At 39.0% G+C, this 25,379-nt stretch overlaps 1 protein-coding gene across 2 annotated transcripts in view; it reads right to left on the reverse strand.

The window, feature by feature from the left end:
- Positions 1-1,107: 1,107 nt before the first annotated feature.
- FAP (fibroblast activation protein alpha) overlaps positions 1,108-25,379 on the reverse strand; it is a 73,911-nt gene continuing 49,639 nt past the window's right edge. For both annotated transcript variants that reach the window (XM_011285347.3, XM_019838169.1), the window contains 10 exons: positions 24,852-24,899; positions 19,789-19,887; positions 19,260-19,329; positions 18,320-18,514; positions 13,194-13,248; positions 5,008-5,107; positions 3,863-3,927; positions 3,287-3,359; positions 2,951-3,024; positions 1,108-1,506 (listed from right to left, as the gene is read on the reverse strand). In XM_011285347.3, the coding sequence (XP_011283649.1) occupies positions 1,405-1,506; positions 2,951-3,024; positions 3,287-3,359; positions 3,863-3,927; positions 5,008-5,107; positions 13,194-13,248; positions 18,320-18,514; positions 19,260-19,329; positions 19,789-19,887; positions 24,852-24,899 (881 nt within the window). In that variant the 3' untranslated portion in view covers positions 1,108-1,404. The remainder of the gene's footprint in view (positions 1,507-2,950; positions 3,025-3,286; positions 3,360-3,862; positions 3,928-5,007; positions 5,108-13,193; positions 13,249-18,319; positions 18,515-19,259; positions 19,330-19,788; positions 19,888-24,851; positions 24,900-25,379) is intronic.

Raw genomic sequence — 25,379 nt, forward strand, 5'->3', positions numbered from 1 at the left:
CACAGATGTGGGGAGGAGGGGCGATGGCCCATTCTGAATCTGTTCGGGTGTTACCCAAGCCCCGTGACAAAGCACCCCTTCCTGAAAGGTGAGGTGGCACTATGTGGCCTGCGTGGGAGACATGATTTCAGAAAGCAGTAGTGGAGAGAGAGCTGGACAAAGAAATATGTGACAATTCTAGAAGAGTCTGTGGTCTATGGTCTGAGGCCCCTTCCTGCTGTAATGCTCCATGCCTGGATTGGTTCTTCTGGTTATAGAACATGAGAGAAGGGACAACGGTCTTCTGCCTGCAATGAGGAAGAATCAAGCTAGAGGTGGGGAGAAATCATCTAGAGCAATCTAGTGCCAGGGAACACATCAATGAAAAGTCCCCTAGGGAGTGGCTTCATGGCCACTTCCAACATTCATTTAAGAAATATCTTCGGTGACCTGGATCTTTTTAACTCTGTGGCAACCACAGTGATGGAAGCCTCCCATAAGTTTCTAATTGATGGGGACTGTTACTGGTGGAGTATCACCTTCGCGATTGCAAGCATTATGGCTTTTTTTTTTCTTTATTCAAAATGAGCTCGATAATGTAGAATTCAAACCCCAGAAAAATCTCATCGATACAACACTTTTCCTTTCTGGCTGTCAATCTCCATTTTATTTAATTTTTTTGCTGTTTTAGTTTTGTGTGGCTCAGTAATCTGCAGGCAGTTAGCATCACTAATTCTTAAAAGAGATACAAAATAGAAATGTTTCCAAATTTGAAGCATTTATTAAAAGGAGCTTGAATTTAAAATTCAGACTTTATCCTTGTCAAATGCTTTTGGCCACATTGAAGAAATTTGGGAGAAATGTAAGAAACATTTCTTGGAGGGACAGCATAGAGTGTAAACATCAGGATGACTCTGCAGAATGCATCTCAAACTTGATTTCTGAACAATGCTTTTGCATACCCTGAGCTACTCATTCCAGCATCTGGAATTCTAATTACAAAAATCCCAAACTCTTGGGTTCTTCTCCTCCATAACCACCTAATATTATTCATGTGCTTGCTTAGTGTAAGCATTTTTTTTCTGTAATAAAACCGGAGTCTGAAATTAATTCACACAGAAAAAATAATAGCACTTTAACTTCTGACTTTATTATTTTCCGCAAATAAACAGGTGATGAAACATTGTCTGTGTCCAAAGCAAAAGGCATGGTTGCCTTTCCTCTTCTTTCACAGAGTGCCAGAAAATGTAAACAATCTTTAGGAGGTTGAACTTCTGAGTTTTAATTTTCTGCCAGCCTTTAGAACATCATTCATTTGTTTGTTTGTACCAGGATTTAACAGCAGAAAGAGTAAAACAAGCAAATGGTCGGAGGCATTTATATGAAGTGTTCAGACTGCGATACGGGCTTGCATCTGCATCATTTTTAGTCGGACAAAGAAAAACACTGCTTTAGGAAGTGGGTCATGTGGGTGTATAAGTGCTTCGTGGACAGGCCGGAAATGCCATGGTTCTGGTCAGAGTACCACTGAAACACAAAGGACAGAAGCCTCTGTTACAACCACAGGCACATGATGCATCTAGCTTTGACTTACTCATGCTCTCAGGTCCTGGTAATTTTTCTAATATTGTGGTTGAAATTCTACTTAAGCACGCTTAAATAACTAAACTAGCTTACACGTAAGCATTTCGAACAGGAAGGTATGAAAGCCTTCTATTAACCCTCACTATTCTCTCACATTTTTTAAGCTGAGACTTTAGATCTTGGTGGCTGAGCTTTAACAGTGGCCAGCATCCCGGGGGGGGGGGGATCCGGAGGCAGGCATGGGCTCCAGAGCTGGTATGTTGGGTCTATTACTTTGCTTCTCTGGAGCTTGGTTTCTTCATTTGAAAAATGAGGAGGTTGGATTTGATTTCCTCTGAGGCTCCTTCTAGCTCAAAAATTCCACGAGGCTTTTAGCCTCTGAATCCAATTCCTGTCTGCTGCAGGAAATCCACAACACATATAACTGTAAACACCTTTTATAGGAGTTAAACATAGTATCATTAAAAACACCCAGGGAGACAGCATTATAAATTTAAACTTCATTGTTGGGGAGATGCTGGTAAGATGATTGTTTTCACTGAATAAAGGTAGATCGTGGTCGTGATGGAATGCTCCATATACTCATCAGGTGAATTTATGTTGGGGGGGGAGGGTCACAATAAAAAAGACCAGAAAAACCTCACGTCCGCTTTTGTAAATTATTTTTAAAAACCAAAATTCCAAAAATGAGGGTTTCCTTTTCTAGGTTCTTATTCAGGAAAAGCAAGTGAGGGGGAACTTATGCTCACCGAAGGGGGGAAACAGCTGTCAGGGGTTGTCTCCCTTGCCGTGGTTTTCACCTTACTTTTCTCTCTGCTGTCATTTCCTATTCCTCATGCAACCTTGATTTTACAGCTAGCTCATTCATTCCTTCGCTCGGTGAAAACACCAGCTCGTGTGCTGGGCCAAGCATGTGTCAGGTGCTGAGAACACACAGATGAAAGGGCTCTCTGAGCGGAGCCGCCTGACTTCCGGGAGCCTCGGAAGCCTCTGGTAACATTCCATGATTGCTTCTTACTGGGTAAACAGAGACTTTTAGCTGCTTTGGGTCTCCCGGCCTTTGTGGGGACTCTAAGTATGTAGCTACACTTATGTAAGCAGGATCGCAGAACTATTGGATTTCGAGCTAGAAGATCAGCTCATCTCACGGATGCCTTTATTTCATATATGACTCAACTAGGATCCCCGGAGGTGACATGGCTTGCTTAGTGTCCTTCAGGGAGTTCATGAAAGATCTGAGACCCATCTGCTAATGTTCTGCCCACTCTACCCTACAGCCAGTTTGCCAGGTTTCAGTAAAAAGTAATAATTGCAATCAAGAAATAAGATTCTTCCTTTTAGCTTACGGGTCTAAGGCCGTGAACATGAGTAAAACGAAATTATGTACCATTGCCTGGAAATCCACTTGTGCATTAACCAGAGCTTTAGCAATCTGTGCTGAGTTTTGAAAGTGCACATTATCTGCAACAAAGAGAGAGAGTTAAAGTGCTGCTAAATACCAGAAAGCACAGAGTGACAATGTACCGCCTGGAAATGAACACCGACAATTATCTAGTCATGCAGTTGACATTGTCAGCAGTGAGTAATCACACTCATTTATGGAAATGTCCCTGACTCTTAGGTACTGACCCTGAGCATAGGCATAGGAGGATGCTTAATGTTTCTTAAACAAAGTGATGTTGGCTCAGTATTTTTATGTGTAAGAGTCTTGCTTAAACCTCACCATCTGCTGTTCCGTGGATGAGAAGATAGTCTACATTTCTGAAATATTCTGCTCTTGCCATCACAGTTGAATTCTGGAAAAGAGGAAAAATTAACATTTTAGTTGCTGCAAGTTCTAATAGAAAACTAGCTAAATCATTGTGCGATGGACTTAGCACCAATACTGAAATTATGTATTGCTTTGGTTGATAAATATTTAAGAGTCAGAGCAACACATTTTCATCATCATTTGCATTACTTCCATCTGATTCCTAGTTTGAAAAACGGAAAGTTTATGTGTCATATGTTACATATGAGTGAGACCTTAGGCATAGATGATGCCCGCTCAAGCTGTGTGGGGGTTGGGGGTGGGCAGCACGATGGGGAAAAGGGAGGTGAGGGAAGGGAGGATGGGGAAAGAAAGAAGAGAATCCAAAGAGAGTAAATTTCTCTCTAGGGAGGTGTTTTGCAGCTAACAAAAGATCATCGCATTTGCCTGGGGCCCCAGCAAAAGTGTAAACTCTGAATGACTGCTTCAAAAGTATGTGGCACATACTGGAACTCAGTTAATGACCTAAATTAAACAGAACATGCTTACTTTATAGTGCTCGAGATTATCGTCCTTTGTTGGGAGGCCCATGAATCGCTCCGTGTAGATAGATGCTGTAAAACATATAAGAACATGTTGTTTGCATGTGAAATGGTTCATTTCACTAACCAGCAAGACCCCTCAGTTTGAGAACTGCTCACCACTTTCCCCTGTGGAGCTGCTGAGGAAGGTTCTTGCTTTCCTTTACTGTAATGCTCCACCCAAGTCATTTGCTCTGCAATTTGCCTCAGTAGGGCTGGCGAAGCAAAGGAGGAAACAGGAACAGCTAACACGAGAAAGGATGCTCTTAAGTTTTTTCTCTTCTACCCAAAGCCCTTCAGTGGGGGCAGGGTGGGGAGGGGTGGAAATGTTGAGCTAGGGAGGACCTTATGGGATGACCTCATTCTATTTTAAAAGAAATCACAAATGCAGCCGCCTGTAGTACTTTTATTGGTGTCTTAATGTGGGGTGGAACTGTGTCCCCCAAATCCTCCTCTCCCAACACACACACACACACACACACACACACACACACACTTTTTTTTTTCTGAATAAAGATTCCCTCCAAGTTATAGTGGCTTCATTTCTATCCCAGCACAGGGACGAGGATCTGATGAAAGCTAATTTTTGTTCAATTATTAGAGTTAATTCCGACTGATCATCCTGCGTTAACGTTAATCATAAATATAGGCACACACGGGAGGTGTACTTCTCAACAAATTTTGGTTTGTTTTGTTTTGATTTCTGGAGCAAAGGAACTGGCAGCTGCAAACTGTGGTGTGGAGGTGAATAGCGGTGGCTCTGCCTAACTTTGCATGCAATGTGCTTAAAAGCCAGACCTGCTGCACCTGTGTGCCTGCGAAAACAAAGAGCTGGCTCTGGTTCTAGAGGTTTGGTTTAGCAGGAGGCACAAGGTGTTGGGGGAGAGGCTAACATACTGGGTTTTAGAAGAGTCCTTCCTCATTCTTAAGATTTCTTTGATTGCTGCAACATGATTATAATGAATCATATAAACAACCTCGTTTATAGATTATATTTTCCCCAGTGAAGCTGGGGTGAATTTTACTGCATAATTTGTTTTCCTAGCAACCTCAAATATAGAGTAATTATGTGTTAAATGTTTTCGCAGCAACATTTATGAAATGTTTCCATACCGTAATATTCCCAGCTGGAGACAGGAGCCACTGCTATCCCACATTTGAAAAGACCGGTTCCTGAAGCAAGGGCCAGTGATGAAACATAGCCTCCGTAGGACTGTGGAGACATCATTGCAAGTCAGTCCCAGATTTGCTTTCAGAAACTCTCCAAGATAGTTTTATAGCAACTCCTCTCACAATAAGTACTCATGGGCGCCGGGGATGTGCATGGGGTAGATTAAATGTCTATCTTGCACTCTTGGCAGTGACTTCCACCTGACACAGCATAATTTCACCCCTAGTAAACTAAAAATACTTGGTGTGCTAATCAGAGCATGGCAGGGGCAGTTTAAGAGATATTTATAATTGTAATTTTTCTGCCAAAATTCTTTCCTCCATATTTTTCCAATGAAGACCTTGCCAGAGCAAAACCAGGATTTTACTTGAAAGAAATGCACAAAGAAAGCAGATTATTGCCCAAATGGAAAAGCGAGATACTTCTCACAGCTTGCAAAAGTCCCAGGAGGCAGAACTCACATCTGTGTATTAACTTATTTGTTTTCATAATAGAACAATAAGGGAAGGACATATGAATCTTCTGGATATTGGAGAAATGGCCAGAATTTGGGTATAATGTAGTGTTATATATTCTGCTCTGAAGATTTCTGGCAAAGCAGCTCAAAGGAGGAAAAGCCATTGTAAAGTCTTACATAGCCCCCCACAAATTTAATGGAAGAACAAAGACATGCAAAAGGGGATACAAATGGCACAGTCCGGAGCAGGGTTAACTCTCATCAAGTTTCTTCCCCAAGGAATCAAATAGATGGTTCACAAATGTGACCCTGACAACAGGAGATGTCTGCCTGTGTCACCTGGATATTTGAACCTTTTCCTAAAACTGAAGAAAAGAACACAATAAGGTGGCATCTCTCCCTGGAAGTCAAAGGTAGAAACATGCCTGAGAGAGATGCTTCTCCTGGGAATGTGGACTAAACAGTGCCCTGGGTCCTGAGCCCTCCAATGTGTGTGCTAGATTAAGAAGTGATTCTCAGTGCATATTCTTGCCCCAACACAAGAAGGTTCCCACAAGTCACAAGAGAACAGTGGGACTTTCCAACTAGGAATGTAATGTGTCTTGTACTTAGGACCTTATAACCACAAGCCTCTGGGAGCTATTCCCTTAGATCAGCAGATCTTATCACCCTTTGCCACAGAAAAGTCAGTCTTTAGAAAGAGGGTGAAAGAGTGAGTGGGAGAGCTTTATAGAGTGAGAGACAACAGGCAGACAGACAGACCGACATGGTAGTGAGGGCAGGTCAGTAGCAAGGGTCGATTGTCTTTTTTTTTTTTTTTTTAAAGCTTAGTTATTTATTTTGAGAGGGGGGATGGTAGAGAGAGAAGGAGAGAGAGAATCCCAAGCAGGATCCAGACTCTCAGCCCGGAGCCCGACGTGGGGCTCGAACTCACAAACTGTGAGATCATGACCTGAGTTGAAATCAATATTCAGCTGCTTAACTTGACTGAGCTACCCAGGCGCCCCAGCAAGGGTCTATTCTTAACCTGTGAAATACATGGTATGGGGCGGGGGGGGGGGGGGGGGGGGCGGTAAGCTAAACAATCTTGCTGAATTGATGAGTTCAAGGAAGAATTCTTTGACTAGTTTACAGTTGTAGGTTTCCAGTTCTGAAGAATTTTATGGAGGACCCTTGGCTACAAAACACAGAATAGAAGCATCTCCAATTATATCATGGCCTCTTTAAAGAAGACTAAAACATGTTTTTTTTTTTTGTTTTGTTTTGTTTTTTTAATTTTTTTTTCAACATTTATTTATTTTTGGGACAGAGAGAGACAGAGCATGAACGGGGGAGGGGCAGAGAGAGAGGGAGACACAGAATCGGAAACAGGCTCCAGGCTCTGAGCCATCAGCCCAGAGCCTGACGCGGGGCTCAAACTCCCGGACCGTGAGATCGTGACCTGGCTGAAGTCGGACGCCTAACCGACTGCGCCACCTAGGCGCCCCTAAAACATGTTTTAATAGGGGAAATATATTTTAAAAATGGAAGGAACATTGGGTTTAAAAATCTTTTGGGTAAGTGAAAATTTTCACTTATAAAAATGATTTGTTTTAATTAGTAGGTTAGCAATGACTATTACTGAAACGGGAGTTCTTTCCTTCTTTCTTTCAGTTTTAGGTTCAAAGACAGTAAAGTAAGCCTGAGTTAGAAATATTATCATTTGTGGTTTTATTGGAAAACTGTGTTCACTACAAGTAACAACAGTGGGTCCCGCTGAAATAGCATGAAACAAGATTTGAAATCAAAGGCGCTTCTATATAGTGAAAAGGGTTTTGAACATTTCTGTTTGAAATCTTACAAGTTACGAATCTGTATCTACCCAGTGATTAGATAATAATGCTGTATCTAAATAAAATTTCCGTGTTTGCAGGATGAATACAAATTGTCTCTAGGAATTTGTAAGAGCAAAACTGGTGTAGCAGCAGCACAACAAAAGTAGGTGTTCTTTAAATTCTCAGGCAGCTTAGAAAAGCTATTCCTATTGTAGAAATGAAGAGGAAATAAAATAAACCCGAGTTGACTTTTTTCTGCTCTCCCATGGGTGGGGCTCCAAGGCAGAGTGGGTGGCTGTCGCAAGAAAGGAACCCACGGAGCAGATTGGCCATGAGAATTCTAGAATTTTGTCCTTTGCACTTAGATGCCTTGCCATTTTGTTTAAATGAAGGATATCTTTAAAAACATTCTTAGAAGGGCACAGAATTTTGAAGGGTTTATAGAACACTTTTATGTGAGCCATAATGTACATTGGAACTATTTTACCTACAGGCGATAATAATAGATAGTTAATGTTTGTATGGCCAAGGCTGTTGTGACCTTCTTTGAGGACCCACAACTTTGCTTCCTTTCTCCCACCTCAGATGTCCCTCTGCTTGTTGGCTCTCCTAATGTTTTCTGGAGCCTCCAAGCATGATCTAGTCCCAGGACCTTCACAAATGCTGCTGCCCTCTGCCTAGAACACTCTAGAACTCTGCCTAGAACACTGCCTAGAACATATCTCCAGATATGGGCAGGGCTCACTTCCTCCCCACTTCAAGTCTTAACTCAAAGAATCTCACCCGTCCTTCTCATCTATAATTGCACCAACCCTGCTTCATGCTCCTTTCTTGTTTTGGCTTGGTTTTCACCAGGGCATTTTATCATTTAACATCTTATTCATTTTACTTATTTATCTTGCTTGCTGTCTTTCTTCCCAACCATTCCTAACTCCACAAAGGTCGGCATTTTCATCTGTCTTGTGACCAAAGGTAACCCCAGCCCTGAGAATAGGGCCTGGAACACAGAAGGGAATAGACTAAATATTTGACGAATATATGACTTTCCTATTAACTGTGCTAATCTTCACAGTGACTTGGTGAGGAAATCAGGGCTGCATTTCATGATGAGGAAATTGAGGTTCAGAGTGAACATAGAGGACTCTTGGAGTCATGAAACAGCAGAGCCGGGACTCAAAGCGAGGACACCTTCCTCTACAACCCATGACTTTCCGCTCCGTCCTTGCACTAGGGCAAACCTCTTTGGGGAACTTTAAGTTTGGAGTCTAATGTAGTCTCATTAGAGGTGCATTTGTCCTACTTTTACATCGCTGATCGCACATAGCAATTCAAATTGCTTATAATTAGTCACTGGAAGAGAAAGGAACTAAGATTAAATCATGAACTAATGCTTATTCAACACCACCTGGCTAGGCCTATATTAACAAAGCAAGGCCCATAAATGAGGTTGTTATTCTAATAATTTAGGCAAAACCCCTGCTGCTCTTCAATTGTCAGAATAATTACTTCAATTTTTCTTCAAATAAACCAGTGTTTTGCAACCTCAGCACTGCTGACATTTTAGGCTGGGTAATTCTTTTTTGTGGGGAGCTGTCCTGTGCATTGTGAGATATTTAACAGCATCTCTGGCCCCTACTCACTAGATGCCAGTAGCACTCTCCCAGTTGTGACAACCAAAAGTGACTCCAGACATTGCCAAATGTCCCCTGAGGGACAAAATTGCCTAGTTAAGAACCAGTCATAACAGACACTCCCTAGGCATAGTGTTGGGTGCACAGTGGATATCTAATAAAACTAAAATCAGGGCTCCTGGACTTTGACTTGTGTGAGCCAGAAAAATAAAAGGGTAAGATAAAAATGCCTCTTCTCCCCTTCTTAATCAGGATAATGGAGGGAAATGCAGGATTTTCATCTTATTCACCCACTGACTACCAAAAATTTATGTGGTTAGCTGCAGTATGTTTCTCAGACCACTCTGGCGCCTAACACTTCATGCAAACAGATATTTCCTTCCTTGATATGAAACACAGTAATAGCTAAGCAATGCTCATGGTCGTTCTCAATATCTTCCTCTTTCCAGTCTTCAGTGCCTTGCAGGCTCCTGCTTATTATACTAGAAAAGAGCACTTGAACCTCTTCCCACCTCATACCTCGCTGCCTAAATTCAGGCCGTGGGCATTGGTTGCCCATATTACTGCTCACCTAGCTCCTTGGCTCACTCCCTCTCCTACCTCATATCTTCCTTCACTCTGCAGCCAAGAGGATCTTCCTAAGACACCAATTCTATTCCCTACTGACTTCAAGAGTGCATCTCAAAAAAGTATCCGTGGAATCAAATACTTTTTGGTAATACTGTTAATTGAAATCTCTCCTTCACAGAGCCAGCACACACTATTATGTAGACTTTATAATTTACCAAATTATTAGACCAGATAAATTTTCCTGAAAAATCCCTTGGTACTAATAAGATACATGTGGGGGGACACTGACTTCTAGGATTAAATTTAGTTTAAACAACATCATCCATATATGAGATAGCCAAGTATTATGCCGAACGTTTGAGAAACAAATCTAGAAACAGATGAAGTCCATTCCCTCGATGAGCTTACATTTTCATGGGAGAAACCAATAGACAGACAAGATAAACCATGGTAATTCCCAGAAGAGCAGTAAAAAGAACTATTGGAGGACAAAGAAAGTCATGTCTGAGTTGGGTTTTAAAGAATAAGTGAGTTTTCCATTTCAGAGGAAGAGGAGGGGGATGGAAGAAGATAGACACATTGCAGGTACAAGGAGCAGGATTCACAAAAACATGGGAGTGAGGAAGCACAGACATGAGTCAAATTATTCATAAGGCATGGGGAAAAGTGGAAAGAGATGAGGCTGGAAAAGGAGGTTTCAGCCAGTTTGTCATGGGCTTTGCATGCTAGGAAATATATTTGGGCACCAGGTCAAGGTTGATGTGTACATTAGAAAATGTACAAGCATATAAGCAGAAAAGCAACATGGTAAATTCCTGTTTGGGAACAATAACTTCATTAGCAACATTGCAGCTTGTGAAGTCAAAGCAGGAAGGCTAGTTCAGAGGCAACTGAACTACGCAACCCATGGTCCTTGGACCAAAGGAATCAGCATCACTTGTGATCTTGTGGGAAATGCAAATCCTCGGGCCTCCCCAGGGAGTACTGAATCAGAATCTCTGGTGGTAGGGCCCTAGAACCTGTTTCAATAAGTTCTTCAGGTGATGCTTATGTAAGCTAAAGTTTGAGAAGGTCTGATCTAAATTACATATGAAGAAACTTGGACTAAAGCACTGGCTGTGGGGATGACGAGAACAGATTTAAATGTTTGAAGGTAGAAGAGATAGATCTTACTAACCACACCACTGGAGTGTTGGAGCTGGGGAGCAGGAGAAGTTGCAAATAGCTCTGAACTTACTATTTGGGTGACTAGGTGTGTGGTGAGGTCCTTTAATAAAGATGAGGACTTGTTTTAAGTAGACTATAACAAGTTTAGCTTGTGTGAGTTAAGCCTGAGCCTCTTGTAAGACATTGATTTGGGATAGATGACCAGTGAGCATTTGAAATGTGGAGCTGAGAAGAGAGGTGGGGGCTAGTGGCAGGGATCTGACTGTCATCACCATTTTTGAAATTACCTGGGTGTCACCAAGGAAGTGAAAAACAATGAGAGCCAAGGTCAGATCCTGAAAATCACCAACATTTTTAAAAAAATGAATGGAGTGTAATGATGATGGAGACATAGAAAAATAAGAGAAATGTCTGCAAAGCCATGGAGAGAGCCTATTCTTCTCTATGCAGTCTAAAAGCCCTCCTGTTATCTGGCTACCTATCTATCCAAACTAATTTCCTACACCTTCTTTAGTATGTATGGATTACAATTCTGAAGTTTCAGGCATCCAGACCAACTGTGCCCTACTCATTGCTACCTTCGGACCCTGGCAATGTTGTCTCCATTCTCTGGCATGACCCACTACTAACCTATCTTCACTACCTCATTTCTGAATCTTCCCTTAGCTCTCATAGCCAGAATTAACCAATCTTCTCCCTGGTATTCTCCGTGGTAAGTTGTGTCTGTCTTAACACTTGGAATGTTGCTGAGCAATTGCTTTTCTGCTCTCTGTTTTATCTAACAGAGGGCCAGGGCTATAACTTATTCATCTTTTCATCTTCTAAAGAACCTAATATAAGACCTAATTGAGATCCAATAAAAATGTACTACATGCATGAAAGAATGCATGAATCAGTGATCGGATGGATGGGTTAAATAACTCTTAACTAATTGATAAATAACAGTGTAGTATTAAGGTCTTTTTCCTTCAGGATCTTCTGGGCCCTGCTGATTCAGGGGTTGCTCATGCGTTGCATCCGGTGGCAGTTCACTTATTTCCCTCTTCCGCACATGTTCTCAGGGTTTAGCTTGCAATCACTGCCATGTTGGAAAGTAAGCAATAAAGGGGACCTAATATACTACTTCTTCTAGAAGCATTTGCACAGACATCGTGAGAATCCCTTATTGAAGAATTTCAGACTGATATGGATGTATTTTGAGGTGATGAGTGGGTTCTTTAAATCATCCCACATAGATGGTTCTCTACCAAACTAATACCAGGATGTTGTAGAAATGAAATTAAAAATTCCACTTTCTGATTATTTCAGAGCTTGCAGTAAAAGCAAAGTAAAAGTGTAAGAGAAATGGTAATGATTACATGGAAGTGTTCCGCGTGAAATTTGAATCTTTTGAAAATTTACTTTAGGAAATTTCATAAAAATGGATGGAGAGATTTTATCTGAAATATTTCACTATAAAAATATTTCATTTATTTCCACCCATTTGAATTCCATTCTGTTTAGATATTTAACATTTGATAGTTTTAAGAAGGACCAAATGGCTTGAAGTAACAACTTTCCACAAATTCATAACAGCTCTTCATCTGGTCACTGAGCTGAGAGCTGAGTCGGAGCCTGCAGATTCCCTTCAATATTGGGTTTCATTCCCTCCATCTTGTGCAGGCCGCTCTCAGAGAAAACAGCCAAGAAAAACAACCCAAGCACAAACGGCTGCAAATTGACTTGCAAATGTACAAATTCAGACCAAAAAGTGAAACAGGAAATCTTCTTTGAAGGGTAATTATCATAATTTATAATGGGCAAATCTAAACTCTTTCCAATATTTCTCTAAACTTTCCAGTGACTTCATTGCCCATGATTGGGAAGTTTTGCCTCTTCCTTTTAATGTGTATTTTGAGAACCTGCACAGCTCCTCAAACGTGGGCAGTTATCTCCATGACCTATAACTCAGAAACTAAATTATACTCCTCTCCAGTTAGCACAAATTAATGTTAGGTCTGGTAAAATAATTTGATTACAAAAAAAAAAAAAAAGAATCAAAACAGCCAAGATATGACTGGGATAGGCTAGGTACTAGGGAATTTGTATTCTAAAAGTTCCTATAATTGCAAATGTTAGCTTAGTTTTTCATTAAAAAAATGAAATTATGAACTCTAAAAGATCTTTATTAACTCCAAAATAACAAAGGAAATGAAACCTTTGATGAACATAGTTCAATTCAGGATACTGTAATCTAATACCAAAAAATTAAGTAAAAATGTATCAATTATGAGTTAATTTGCTACACAAGAAAGAAATGAAATGATTGGGAAAAAGGAACACTTAAAGCCACCACTTTGAAGCCTAGATTACCCAAACTGACTGTTTCCATTGACAGATTAAATTATGTTGCAACATTAACATTTCATGAGAAACCTTATAAGCGAACACTTTAGAAAATTATGATTGCTGAACTGAATAACAGGCATAAAACATATAAAACAACTCACCCAGCCCCATATGGCTATTCTTTTTTCATCAATGAAACCCATTTCTATGAATTTTCTAAAATAAAAGAAACAAATTTTTAGAATTTTAAGTGTGTACACATGACATTTACTTCATTACACAAGCATATTTAATCCAAAGATTTAATAGAAACGCTTCATTTTCTTTGTTTAAACACATGCATAATAATGCTGCACTTACAAATAATTAAAAGAATATGATCATGTTTTCTGCAAAGCATAAAAAGGATCCTTTAGGCTCTACTGTACATCTATTGAGTCGTACTTTCTGGGCTGAAAGTCTAGTATCCTAATTGCGGGAGTGAGTTACTGCAGACTCAGAGAGGTCAAGACCTAGTCTTACAGTAACACAAGAAATACTAGCACCATTACTAGGACCAAATATCCAAATCCTCAGATTTTGGAAAAAAAGATTTTCATTGTTGTTGCCTTAAATTTTATCAGTGTTAAATGCTTAGATGTTAATGATAATGGCCATCTCATTTTCGGTAGCTTTCATCTGCAAAAAAATATCCATCCCTCTCCCATTCCATACTTAGGAACCCTCGGTTTGTCACAGCATGGATATGTATCTTTTAGGATATGGTCATAATTCGTTTGCGTTTCATCACAGAAGAGCCATCGTTTGAAAACTATTTTGAAAATAAATGTCTTCTTAGGAGTAAGAGACCGTGCTGAAGGACAACTTTTAAATAAAAGTCATGGGAAGCCTTCAGAAATATAACTTTGCAAAGTCGGTGCGAAAATGGGAATATTTTAGGCTAATTTATCCCATGCCCCCTTGAGGATTGGTGTTCTAGAGCAATTGTGATTTATTGGGGGGATGGTTTGATAAGAACTCCAGGAACTCTCAGAGAAGCAGGAGCAGTGGAAGAAAATAGCAAACTGGATGAGCCATTGCAGAGACCCGGATGCAACAGTAATGGGAAGGCGAGGAGAACGAAGTGGCACACGCAGCGCCAGAAAAAGACCTTTTTTTTTTTTGTTCCCTATAGTTATGTTAATGTCCTTTGTCATTTTTCTCTGGAAGTAAGATGTAGTGGTTTCATCAGTTGAATAATGGAGTTTCTTAAGGGGATTTCACAGCAACCATTTTGCTCGTTGCATTGATTCAACATGCACGTTTCCAATGCACAGAGGAGTTGGGCAAATGCCCGGGACAAACAGATGGGAAGAAGCCCCGTCAGTCACAGCTTACCCTACACCGATTCTGAGGGACACTGAGGAGTCTACGGGGAAGAAATGCAGCAGCAAACGGGAAGTTGCTACCTGTGTGGATGCTGTTCATGGTAAAACAGAGAAAATGTGCAGCAAACTGTGGCATTTCGGCAATTCTTCCACAAACTTCACAAACCAAATGAAAGAAGAGAAGGTTCGCTCTCTTTGTTTAAAAAAAAAAAAAAATCTTGCCACTCGTGCTGGAAGACGGTTCTGAGCCATAAAATCAATTTCGATTTTATGATCTCCCGGAAGCTAGCAATCATATTGCCTTGCATCTGGGGTAAAAGCAAATAGCAGGTGATACATGGGAGCAGGAAATTCTTAACAGCTCCCTTCCTCGGTTTATTCCGAAAGGATGACATTTACAGGAAATGATAGTGCAATAGTTAACATGGAAATGAAACATTAACACTTAATGTGGCAGGACTAGGTTAAAGGTTAGCTAGATAACCCGAGCACTTTAAGGCCACCAAGGCTCTATAAAATTTACCTCCAAATTCTGAAGCGCTTCCAAAGACAGTTATCAGAAATACTGTTGATGATGTGGTTAAATGAAGAAAAATGTTAGGAACAAATGAAAAAGCATTTTGGAGGCTAAACTGAACTTCACAACTTTTCTCTCATAAAAATGACCCTATTCCAAAGGTCAATTTGGAACCCTAGGGATCAATTATTATCCTATTTTGGAAATGTTCTTGTTGATGCCAGGTATAACAGTATGATAGATTTTTCTCACCACTAACCTTCAAGTTATATAAAAATTTTAAACTGTGGGAATGCCAAAAGTGCCAAATATACCCCAAATTAGTAGAACTGATCCTATAACTAACGAAGTTTTGTGGGACCTATGTAAGTACCATTTGCAGAGAAGTCTGGGGAAAGCAGATCTCAGTTTCGTGTGTGCTTTGACCTCACAAACATCTCCTTGGAAGCATTCTCTTTTGTGTAGTCAAAGTAGTGAGCTTGTGTGGCTTTTTTTTTTAACACTGCTTTGCTTTGTTTAAATCTATTTATTGACTCTAGCATTTACTCTCATTTCCAAATAGGTACACATGATTTTCTTTTGGTATGTAAAAATTTTAGTCAGATTGCATTTTATTTAGTTTTTATTTTTTTAAATATAATTTATTGTCAAACTGGCTAACATACAGTGTGTATAGTGTGCTCTTGGTTTTGGGGGTAGATTCCTGTGGTTCATCGCTTACATACAACACCCAGTGCTCATCCCAACAAGTGCCCTCCTCAATGCCCATCACCCATTTTCCCCTCTCTTCCACTGCCCTCCCCCCATCAACCTTCAGTTTGTTCTCTGTATTTAAGAGTCTCTTACAGTTTGCCCAGATTGCATTCTATATGAGATTGAAGGGGATAAATTTCATTCTTTCGTGGGAAGGTAATTTGAGGGCTACCATAAAGGGATTACAATCCCAATTCCCATGTCAGACATTCAGTGTCTGATTCCTAAAACACTTCTTGGCAGACATGCGGTTGAATTATTCCCAGGATCATCATTATAAATCTATCCTTTTTAGCTTTTGTTTTCTCAAAGCATCCGGTTCCAAGGCTTCCCTTTCACTTTTGCAGAATGGCGCTTTCAAGCAAAGCCAGACTAGCCTCAACTGGCATCTCCACTGTTGCATACGTGCTGTGCACGGGCCACACAGCCTCCCCTTGTTCACTGGGGTGTTTAGTAAAAGTTCCATCTAATGGCAATGCTGTCCCTTCAGAGTGCCAGGGGTTTATCCATTTTACAAAGATTGTAAGTGCACTGAAAGTAGAGATTATAAAAATTGCACAGTTTTATACAGAGTGGATTGCAATGGCATACATTAATATTTGATCTGTTGTTGAATGGCTGAGCAAATGAGTGAACATATGCCTGCTCTATAGCAGGAAGACTTTCTTTAGATTCCATCCTAAAAATGGCTCAGAGAAGGTAAAGGTAGCCAATAACTGCCTCTGGTCTATCTTCAATTCTAAATGCCAAAGACATTTATATTATTGTGAAAATTGGTACAATTTGTGGCTTCATGTCCTATATATTGAACAGCAGAAATAACAATTTTAGCTAAGGCCTGTACATGGGATTCAGGTTTAGATTTTCATTCCATCCAAGAAACACGATAAGAAGCTATCTGCTCTGTTTCTTGAGGTATTCTTAAATACAAATGGGGCAATTTTGGTGGTAAATAAGTGCAAAACACATAATGATGCACTTTGTTGTTATTGGTAGATTGGGATGATGAGCTGCTTCTGTTAAGTTTGGTTTTCAACCAATGCCAGAACAAACCACTGTTTAGCGCTACGAACTTTGGAAAAGATGTAACTGAATTACGAATGAGGTATAATCTACATCTGTCTTTTGATGTGGTCCCAGGATTGTGTACCCTTGATGTTTATTGCATGGTTTAAATAAAAATAGATGTGACCTGCAGTGCCAAAAAAAAAAATAATAATCCTTAAAGAATTAGGTCTATAATACCGACAATGGTGTTCATATTTCCACAATGGCGTTCATATGTGAGAAACTGATCTCGTGGTGGATTTTTCTTTGAGCTATCTCTTCTGTGTCTCTCCATCGGGCAGAAGATTATCCTAAATAGGTTAATAGCAGACAGGCCAAATAATCTGGATTAGCAAGAAAGATGGAGCCTCCTAGAAATGAGGTGTGAATGACACCTAGAGATTTCATAGTGTTATTTAATAATCTACTTATTCGTTTGTCAGATTTTATTCAAATAGACTGTTTTTAATTGAATATTTTGTGTTATAGAAGTGTGTGTATATTACTGTTCACAGAATGGAAGGAAAATTTGAAAACATATGGGTTATGATTACTTTTCTATTTTTAAAAATAATTACTTGTGAGTCTAAACTCTTCTGCTTTGATTAGAGACAAAAACACAGAAAAGTGTTGTCTGGGCCCACCTCCTTGCTGTTAAATACAATCTTCATTGTGTATGCTATATTGAAATCAGTAACTATCAGTGACATTAAGATGATAAAAGGAATGTGCTAATGAATTTTCTAAATTGCTCTTTGTTGTGCAACAATGTCTGACCTTAAGCCGTTACACACACATATATATCCACGACTAAGGGTGCAATTGGCCTGTGTTGGCTTTTACATTTATAAACTACTGTTCTCTGACTTCACATACTCACAACATAATAACAGAAACCCAACAACTATAGAGAAATATCCTGAAGCATCCTGCACAGTGTTTCCAAATAAACAGCAATTTTGATGCCTATATTCTATTTGTTTCAGAAAAGATGATGGAGACGCAAATTATGGTTGAGAATGTGGTTGGGAAGGACTCAGGTTATGGGTCTGCCTTCCCCATGAATGTTTTCATAATATAATTTGTATTACATAAAATGCATGTTTTGTCAAATGAAAACAGGAAAACACTTTCATGCTAACACAGCTAAACTTCACAGCTAGCTTAATTACAAAAGAATGCTTAGTATCTGTAAGTGTAGGGTGTTGAGGAAATCTTGAGACATTTCTAAGTCTATGAGATAGAATCCACAATGCTTGAGCAAATTCAGATGTTTGGTTTCCTATAGACCATCCCTAGAGTTACACAATTTTTTTTTCTAGTTGTGAGCCATGTGAATCAACGAAAGGATATCAGAACGACTGAAACACTGAGAGTATTTGTCATTTATCACTATAAATCTTGTTTCCACACATTTATTAGCTCTTGTCTATCATTATTTTTTTTCTCATATTGGGCAAAAATATCTCTTTAAGATTAATGTTAACTTGAGAGGAAGTTAGGAAAACAGACAAAAAGAATTAAATCATGAAAGATGGAGAAACCCGACAGTGATTGCATGACTTTGGTTGCACGCCAGTTTCTGTTTGAATGAGGTGCTCACCTGACAGCTGTGATCTGGTCCTCAACTTCATAAACACCCAGCTTTCGATACACTGCATACAGGAGTTTGTCACCTTGGAAGGCTGTTCCTCGGCCATCCACCAAGGCAATGACTATCCCTTCCTTACTTGCAAGATAAGAAATCCAACTAATAGCGAATACAGACCTTACGCTCTGACTACAAGGACCACCATACCTAAAGGAAAAAAAAAAAAAAAAAAAGAATCTTGGATTCCTTTGTAAAACTCAACTTCTCATCGTAGCTAAGAATTGCCTTTAGTATTTCCAGTACATTTGTATGATAAAATTTCAATAACAGTGGCATTAGAACTGGCTCAAAATCAAGAGAGGACCAGGCTTTTCCCAGAGGTTTGCTACAAGGAAGTTGTTTTGGGACACAGCCTCTCCTATTCCCCAAAACGGATACATCTAGGGTTGGCATTTCAAGGAATATGTGTGGGTTTTTCGTCATTTCTGCCACCTGCCACTTGCTAAAAGCAGGCATAAGATATACTAAAAAAAATGCATGGTGTTTTAAGCAAATTGTGTGTAGGTCAGCACTGATTTTGGGTGTGATTCCACTAAATGTATTCCATTCCCTTATTTCATTTCTAACTCACTTACATAAGACATTAAGATGATTTACAATATTTTTTGGCTGCAATTTCTCTATCTCAAAGGTATTCTGACACATTCGGCAATTTGCCATACAAAGGAAATTCAAGACAGCAAATGCAAGCCAGTCCATCTAAAATCCCCAAACTTCCTCATTCTATTTTAAATAGCCATATTTTATTTACTCTGATTAGTTGAGGAATATATAAAAACAGCATCAATAGGAACTGTTACCAAGGAGAATGGTTCATTCTATCTCATAAATGTGTATTTAATTTAACATATTTTCAGTAAATAGTTTTTACACCAAAGAAAATATTACATACACTTGAATTAGCAAGGGATACTTCTTTGATCTGTCAAATTGAGGAGGAAGAATCATCTTGTACCATAAAGCTTGGGGAAAAAAAGAAAAATCTTTATTCCACTATATGTCATTATTTATTTTCTTTAATTACAATATAACATAAAATAAATTTATAACTAGTTAATTGTGAAGAATCGAGCATATGTTTTAAGTTGATTTTTACTGTGTATTTTTGTCAAATTTATAAATTACTAGAAATCTTGAGTTATTGTTTATCTAGAAGCACACGTACTAAAATTAAAATCAGATAAACTTTTAAAAAATATCAGGGTTGAAGCGGAGCTATAGAAAAGTATCAGATCAACTCTATTTACAAACATATTAAAGACATTCTGTGAAACTCTATTATAGTGGTAAGATTGCTTGAATTAAGTTATTTTAATATTGTAGTGTTTGGACTATAATATTTACCCTGTAAATTTTTTTTTAAAAGCAAGATAAGTGTTCAGCTTCATATTTGTAAATGAGAAATTTTTATAAGATCTTACTAATTTCATTCACTTCAAGTTTCTTAATTTCTTCTTTAGGCAGCTGGATATTTTTCAAAGCATTTTCCAATTCCTTGTTTTCTTCCAGGATTTTAATTTCTTAAAAAATAAAATGCTCATTTTTAATTAATAGCATTAACACAAGAAAATTCCTTTCTTAAAATTCCTTTGGTTTTAATATGGATAAAACTGAAACGGTATAAGGAACTGTGTAGCAAGTTTCATATTGCCAAGCATATTTTTAACCCAGCCTTTAAAGCAGGTATGAGTTTATGAGGACATCAATCATTGTCTCCTGTACTGATCCTTATGGCATCGCAACACATTTTGAGCAGAACCACGGAGACAGTAACGTTTATTCCCCATATTTTCCCATCTCCAACTTTTCTAACGTGAAACTATGTATGATCTGAGAAGGTGACTTTTTTATCATCTAAGAAAAAAAACCAAGAAATACAATCTATATTGCTGGAATCTCAATTAAAATAATTGATTATGTAGTTACAAAGTTTGTTTTTAAAATTTTCAATGTGTAAAATCAAGTATTAGTTCTGTGATTTTTTAAAATACATGTTTATTTTTAATCTTTCCTGCTCTGCTTAAGTAATACACGATATTCTTCCTTTTTTTGTAATTGAACTATTGCACATTATATTCCTTCAGATCGTTTCCCTCAAGGTGGTTACATACCTTAGTAAAATAACAATATATAACACTATGCTCTCTTTCTGTCTTTCACCTTAAAAGATCTTCTTAAAAACTGCTGTTTATATGTGAAATTAATTCCGTTTCACACTTTAATCTTTGAAACTGAACAATCCATTGATCTCCTGAGGCTGTAGTTTGGTGATCTATGCAAATGGGTTTCTAGCAATAGAGGGCTTTTTGCAAGTTTGATTTTGAACTGGAATTGATACTGGCTATCTTCTAGAGAAAAGTTAGACTTTCATATGGCATGTGGAATTTGTAGATTTATTTTTTAAAAGAAGGTCTGGATGACTTCTGAGATATGGCAGGTTTTACAAAAGACATCCTGTGAACTTCTTGTTTTTGTGCCTTTTTAAAAAGTGGTCCTTGAAGATAGGGAACTGGAGGAGTACTTGTAACTACACTAAGTTTGCCAAACCACTTCCCTTGTAACTCTCAGTTTTCATATACTCATGGCATTTTGTTCCAACATGTTATATTTAATCTTAGAACAAGTATAGATGTTTTGGTATGAGTTGTATAAGATACATAATAAATTTCATTTTAACTTTGGATAATCCATCAGGAAAGAGATACTTGTGGCATCTTAAAAGCTAAAACTAGAAAAAAACCCAAAAAACAAAAAACAAATATACAATTCTAAGTACAATGGAGCCAATTCTTCATTCTCTTTGTGTGGGTTCTGTGTGTGGAGCTATTACGGATAAAGGGAATCCTGTGTGGAGTCACAGAGTGTGTTATAATTGCTTATTATTTCTTTTTATATTTTAGTTATTATTATATTTATTATTTGCTTATTTATTTTTATCATTTTACCAACAGGTACTGGAAGATCATACCCAAGTGTTGGCAGGTTGGTTAGACTTTCACTTCTCCATTTGGCTAGCTGTTGAACTTACTGATTCAAGACTTATTGAATGCCAAGTTTAATTTATAAGCTTATTAGTGCTCTATAGTGCAGAGAAGCATTTGTACATACGGTAGCTTGGCAATTTTGCCCACCCCTTGGAGCAAAATGGGATTTCATAGGACTGTGGTTGGGGGAGGCCGACTGGGCTTCTCTATGTGGCTTTGCATTAAAAGCCAATAATGTGGGAGGAGTGCTGCAGTCTAGACTGTACCTTTCAAACTTATTTCACTCATCATTGCATACGCAGTACCTAGTACATGATAGGTACATAGGATGTGCTCTGTATTTTTTGTGGACTATTCATTATGATGAAATAAAAAAAGAAAAAGGATGGACCATGCAAGAAACTTTTGTTTCAATTGCATTAACTACTCTATGTTGCTCATTAATTAAATTATGTGAGGAATCTGTGGAAAAGCTGATAAACAGGGTCATTCAATCAGTTGGGTAACCTGCTGTGCCCGAAGCAACTAAGCCTCAACTGGGCTACGTCAAGGGCCAACTCTTCTGGGTTTCTAAAGCACATGGTTGAGGTACTATGTTATTTTCAAATGGCCCGACCCCACTTTGCAGATAAAATGAAGCCATTGTACTGTTTTCTGCAACGTCTACAAACTTGCGTACATTATATGAAATTGTACTAAATCACATTAGTATTTTCTTCATTCTTGCTCAGCACAATGCCAGGGATGAATCTCTGCACCTGTCTCTGGACTCCATCCATTTTCCCAACTCCTTGGGGACTCCCCTCCTTCATGTCTTCAACCCCTTTGGTCTCTTCATTTCTTCCATCAGCATTTAACCACGCTCAAATGTTTATTATCTTTCAAAAACAAAATTCAACTTGTATCAACTGCTTCCAGCCATCATCCACCCCCCCTCCCTCCTCTCCTCAGTCAGACCTATTGAAAATACTGTCTTTTTATCTACCTCCTCTGCAAGCCTAAACTTGCTTTATTCTGGCTGCCACCTGCACTGTTCTCTGAAAGTGCTCCGACCAAGACAATGCTAATTCCCTCTTGTTAAATTCATTGATTTGGAGCAGGTCTCACTTCACTCTCTGCAGCACTTGACACAGGTGGGCACTCCCTCTTTGCCCTCTTTGCCCTCCTCCCTACCTTCTTTGATACCATATTCGCAAGGTTGTCCTCCTTCTGGTCCCTCTGTTTTTTACTTTACAGGGTCATTTTCCTCTTCCCATTTCTCATGTTGGTATTCTGCAGTTTTATTCTAGGCTCACTTTCTACTACCTCCGCCCACCCTCATTTTTCCTACTCTGCAGTCTCATCCACTTCCATGGCCTCAGTAACCATATATTTCGTAAAGTAATGACTTTGTGTTCCTCATCTTCAGTCCAAACTGATCCCGTGATGTCCAGATTCAAAACTTTGCCACTCCAGTCAGCTCCACTTGGATATCGTCGCAGTGCCTCAAGCTCAACGTTAAAAATAAAACTCATCATCTCCACAAAAATATTCTCTCTGTTGTGAATCCTTCTTCCAGTAAAAAAACATCAATATCAATCCACTTGACCAAGCCAGACATCCAAGCAGAATTAATACCTCCTTCATATTTGTGGGTTTCCAGTTTGATGTATCTATCCTTATGAGACATTTCCAAACCCCTGAAACCCAGATGCGGTGCCCTGCTTATGTGCTTTCATGCTCTATTTCTCGTATCTGAATTCTCTACCCCACAGTATTGTCCATTCACATGTCTGCATTCCCCATTGATCTATAATTTCCTTGAGGAAAGGAAATCTACCTAATCTAATCCAGTCATATCTAATCCAGTATCTGTTCATTTTTAAGATCTAGTATCCAGCACAGTGCCTGGATTAATGTGATAGGTGCTTAATAAATATATGTTGAATAAAGATTTCTGGCATGAAATGCAATGGAAAATGGGTAAAAACAAAACAAAAGAAAACAAAAGCTACAAATGAATAGAAGACACAGCATCAATTCCAAAAAGCAGCTCCAAGACGTATCTGGGAATTTATTAAAGATACAAATTCTCTAGCCCAGTCAAAGAGGTACTGAACTGGAATTTCTGGGGCGCGCCTGAAAGCTCAGGCCTTTATGATAAATATCTCTGGAGAATTTCATCACTAGGCAAGTTTGCATAACTGCTCTAAAAAAATTTGTGTTCTGTAGGAGAGTTAGAAAACATATAAATACATATGACAAATGAAAATGACATGAACACTGCGCCTGCTTTGTAAGTATTGGGAGAAGTAGTAACACTTTTGTATGCAGTACAGAAATCGATACCTGGCAGGAAGAGGAGAAGGATAATGAGAGTGGAAATTCATGCCCTGAGAAAAGGGAAGCTGACCTTTAACAGCCATGATAAAATGGAAACCATACATTTACGGGAATTTCCATTAAAGCAAAAGATTACAGATTTGAATGTAGTATTGCTTTAAAATGTCTCTTACTCAAGGTTGAGTTGAGCCATATTGAGAAATACAATCACTTATTCTTAAAAGTATTTCATTATTAGCCACAAGGTTAAAAAAAAAACCAACAAAACTTCAAAATGAAACTAAATTCACAGTCCCTGTATTACAATGCCTGTCCTGTCCAGAGCTCCTGAATTGACTCTGTTTTTCCTCATTATCATATTTTCACCTATTATACTTGAGCCATTGTGCTGGCAGCCAAACTAATCCCAAAACAGTCTCCTGACTTGTCATCAAAGCTGTTCAGGGATCAGGATCACAGGCACAAGTGCTCAAGTCCCTCATTGTCCCTTGTCTCCATCAACTTCGACCTAAAATGTCCTTTAATAGTAAATCAGAAGACAAAGGGGAATTGCTGGGAGAGCACGGGGCAGTGACACACTTGGATAACTCCGCCGAGGGCAAAGACAGTCATCTTTGGTCTGTGAACCCTTTTTAACCTATATCATAAATACAGGATGGAGGAGGACGATCTTGATCATAGTTGAAGATGGGAAAAGCCTCTGAATTTCAGGGCTTTCATACGTAGCAACACTGTGATGTAGCTGTTAAAACAAAAAGCCAGCGTGATAGTCACCCTCTGCTTTGAACTGGACTTATATCTGGAATTTGTCTCCAGTTTGGGATGTTACAAAAAAAGCAGGAATTCTGATTTGGGAGGGAGGTTGTGCTAAATATCCTAACTGTCCTTCTAGTGCTAAGCTGCTGTGTTTTTTAGGGGGCCGATTGGGGAAGACAGTATGAATCCCTGTGATAACAACCCATCCGTGTTATGCCAGGTTCTTACTGCAAATAATTGTTAAATTTCATAGGGTCCAGTTTGACTCAAAGAATACCCAAATCTACATAACAATAGGCTTTATGATAACAAGACTCCATCACAGTCCCCATGTTGGTGTGAGGAAAGTGTCTTGCTTCCTCTAGTGTGATGTCACCGACAGTTCAAGGTTTCTTTAGAGAGCAGCATGCAAGAGAGCGTACCTTGATCAGTGCGACCGTCATGAAGGGTGGAAATGGGGAGGCCTGGGCCTGTGCACGGGATAAAAACAAACACATGCTTTAGCTTTTAAATAAACCCTGGGTTTCCAATAAGAACTGCTGGTCATCTTTGTGGTTAATGTCAGGCTCAACTTCATCTTTTAATTCTACAGCTATTTTTTTTTCCCCCAGAGAGAAGAAAACATCACCTTGTAAGTTAAGTAAGTTTAACCTACACAAGAGATCAGAGCCCAAAGATGAGATGTGAGAGAAGAGTCACCGGTGCGCTTTACCAGGAGGGATCCTGAATAGTCCAGGATCTAGTTACAGAAATGGACCCCAGAAACTGCTGTGGCAAATGGCCTTCTGAGAAGACACCATGCTGTATGAGCTACGTTAGCTGTGTCTCTATTATCCAATAGCCTTCACCAGTACCCAGATAATGCTTTCAGTCTGGCTTCTTGGTTCAATGCTCAGTAGAACTCAACATCTTTTTTTCTATGTAATTAATAAATGAAGAAATAAATTTAT

Source organism: Felis catus, chromosome C1, assembly GCF_018350175.1.
Source record: "Felis catus isolate Fca126 chromosome C1, F.catus_Fca126_mat1.0, whole genome shotgun sequence".
NCBI lineage: Eukaryota > Metazoa > Chordata > Mammalia > Carnivora > Felidae > Felis > Felis catus.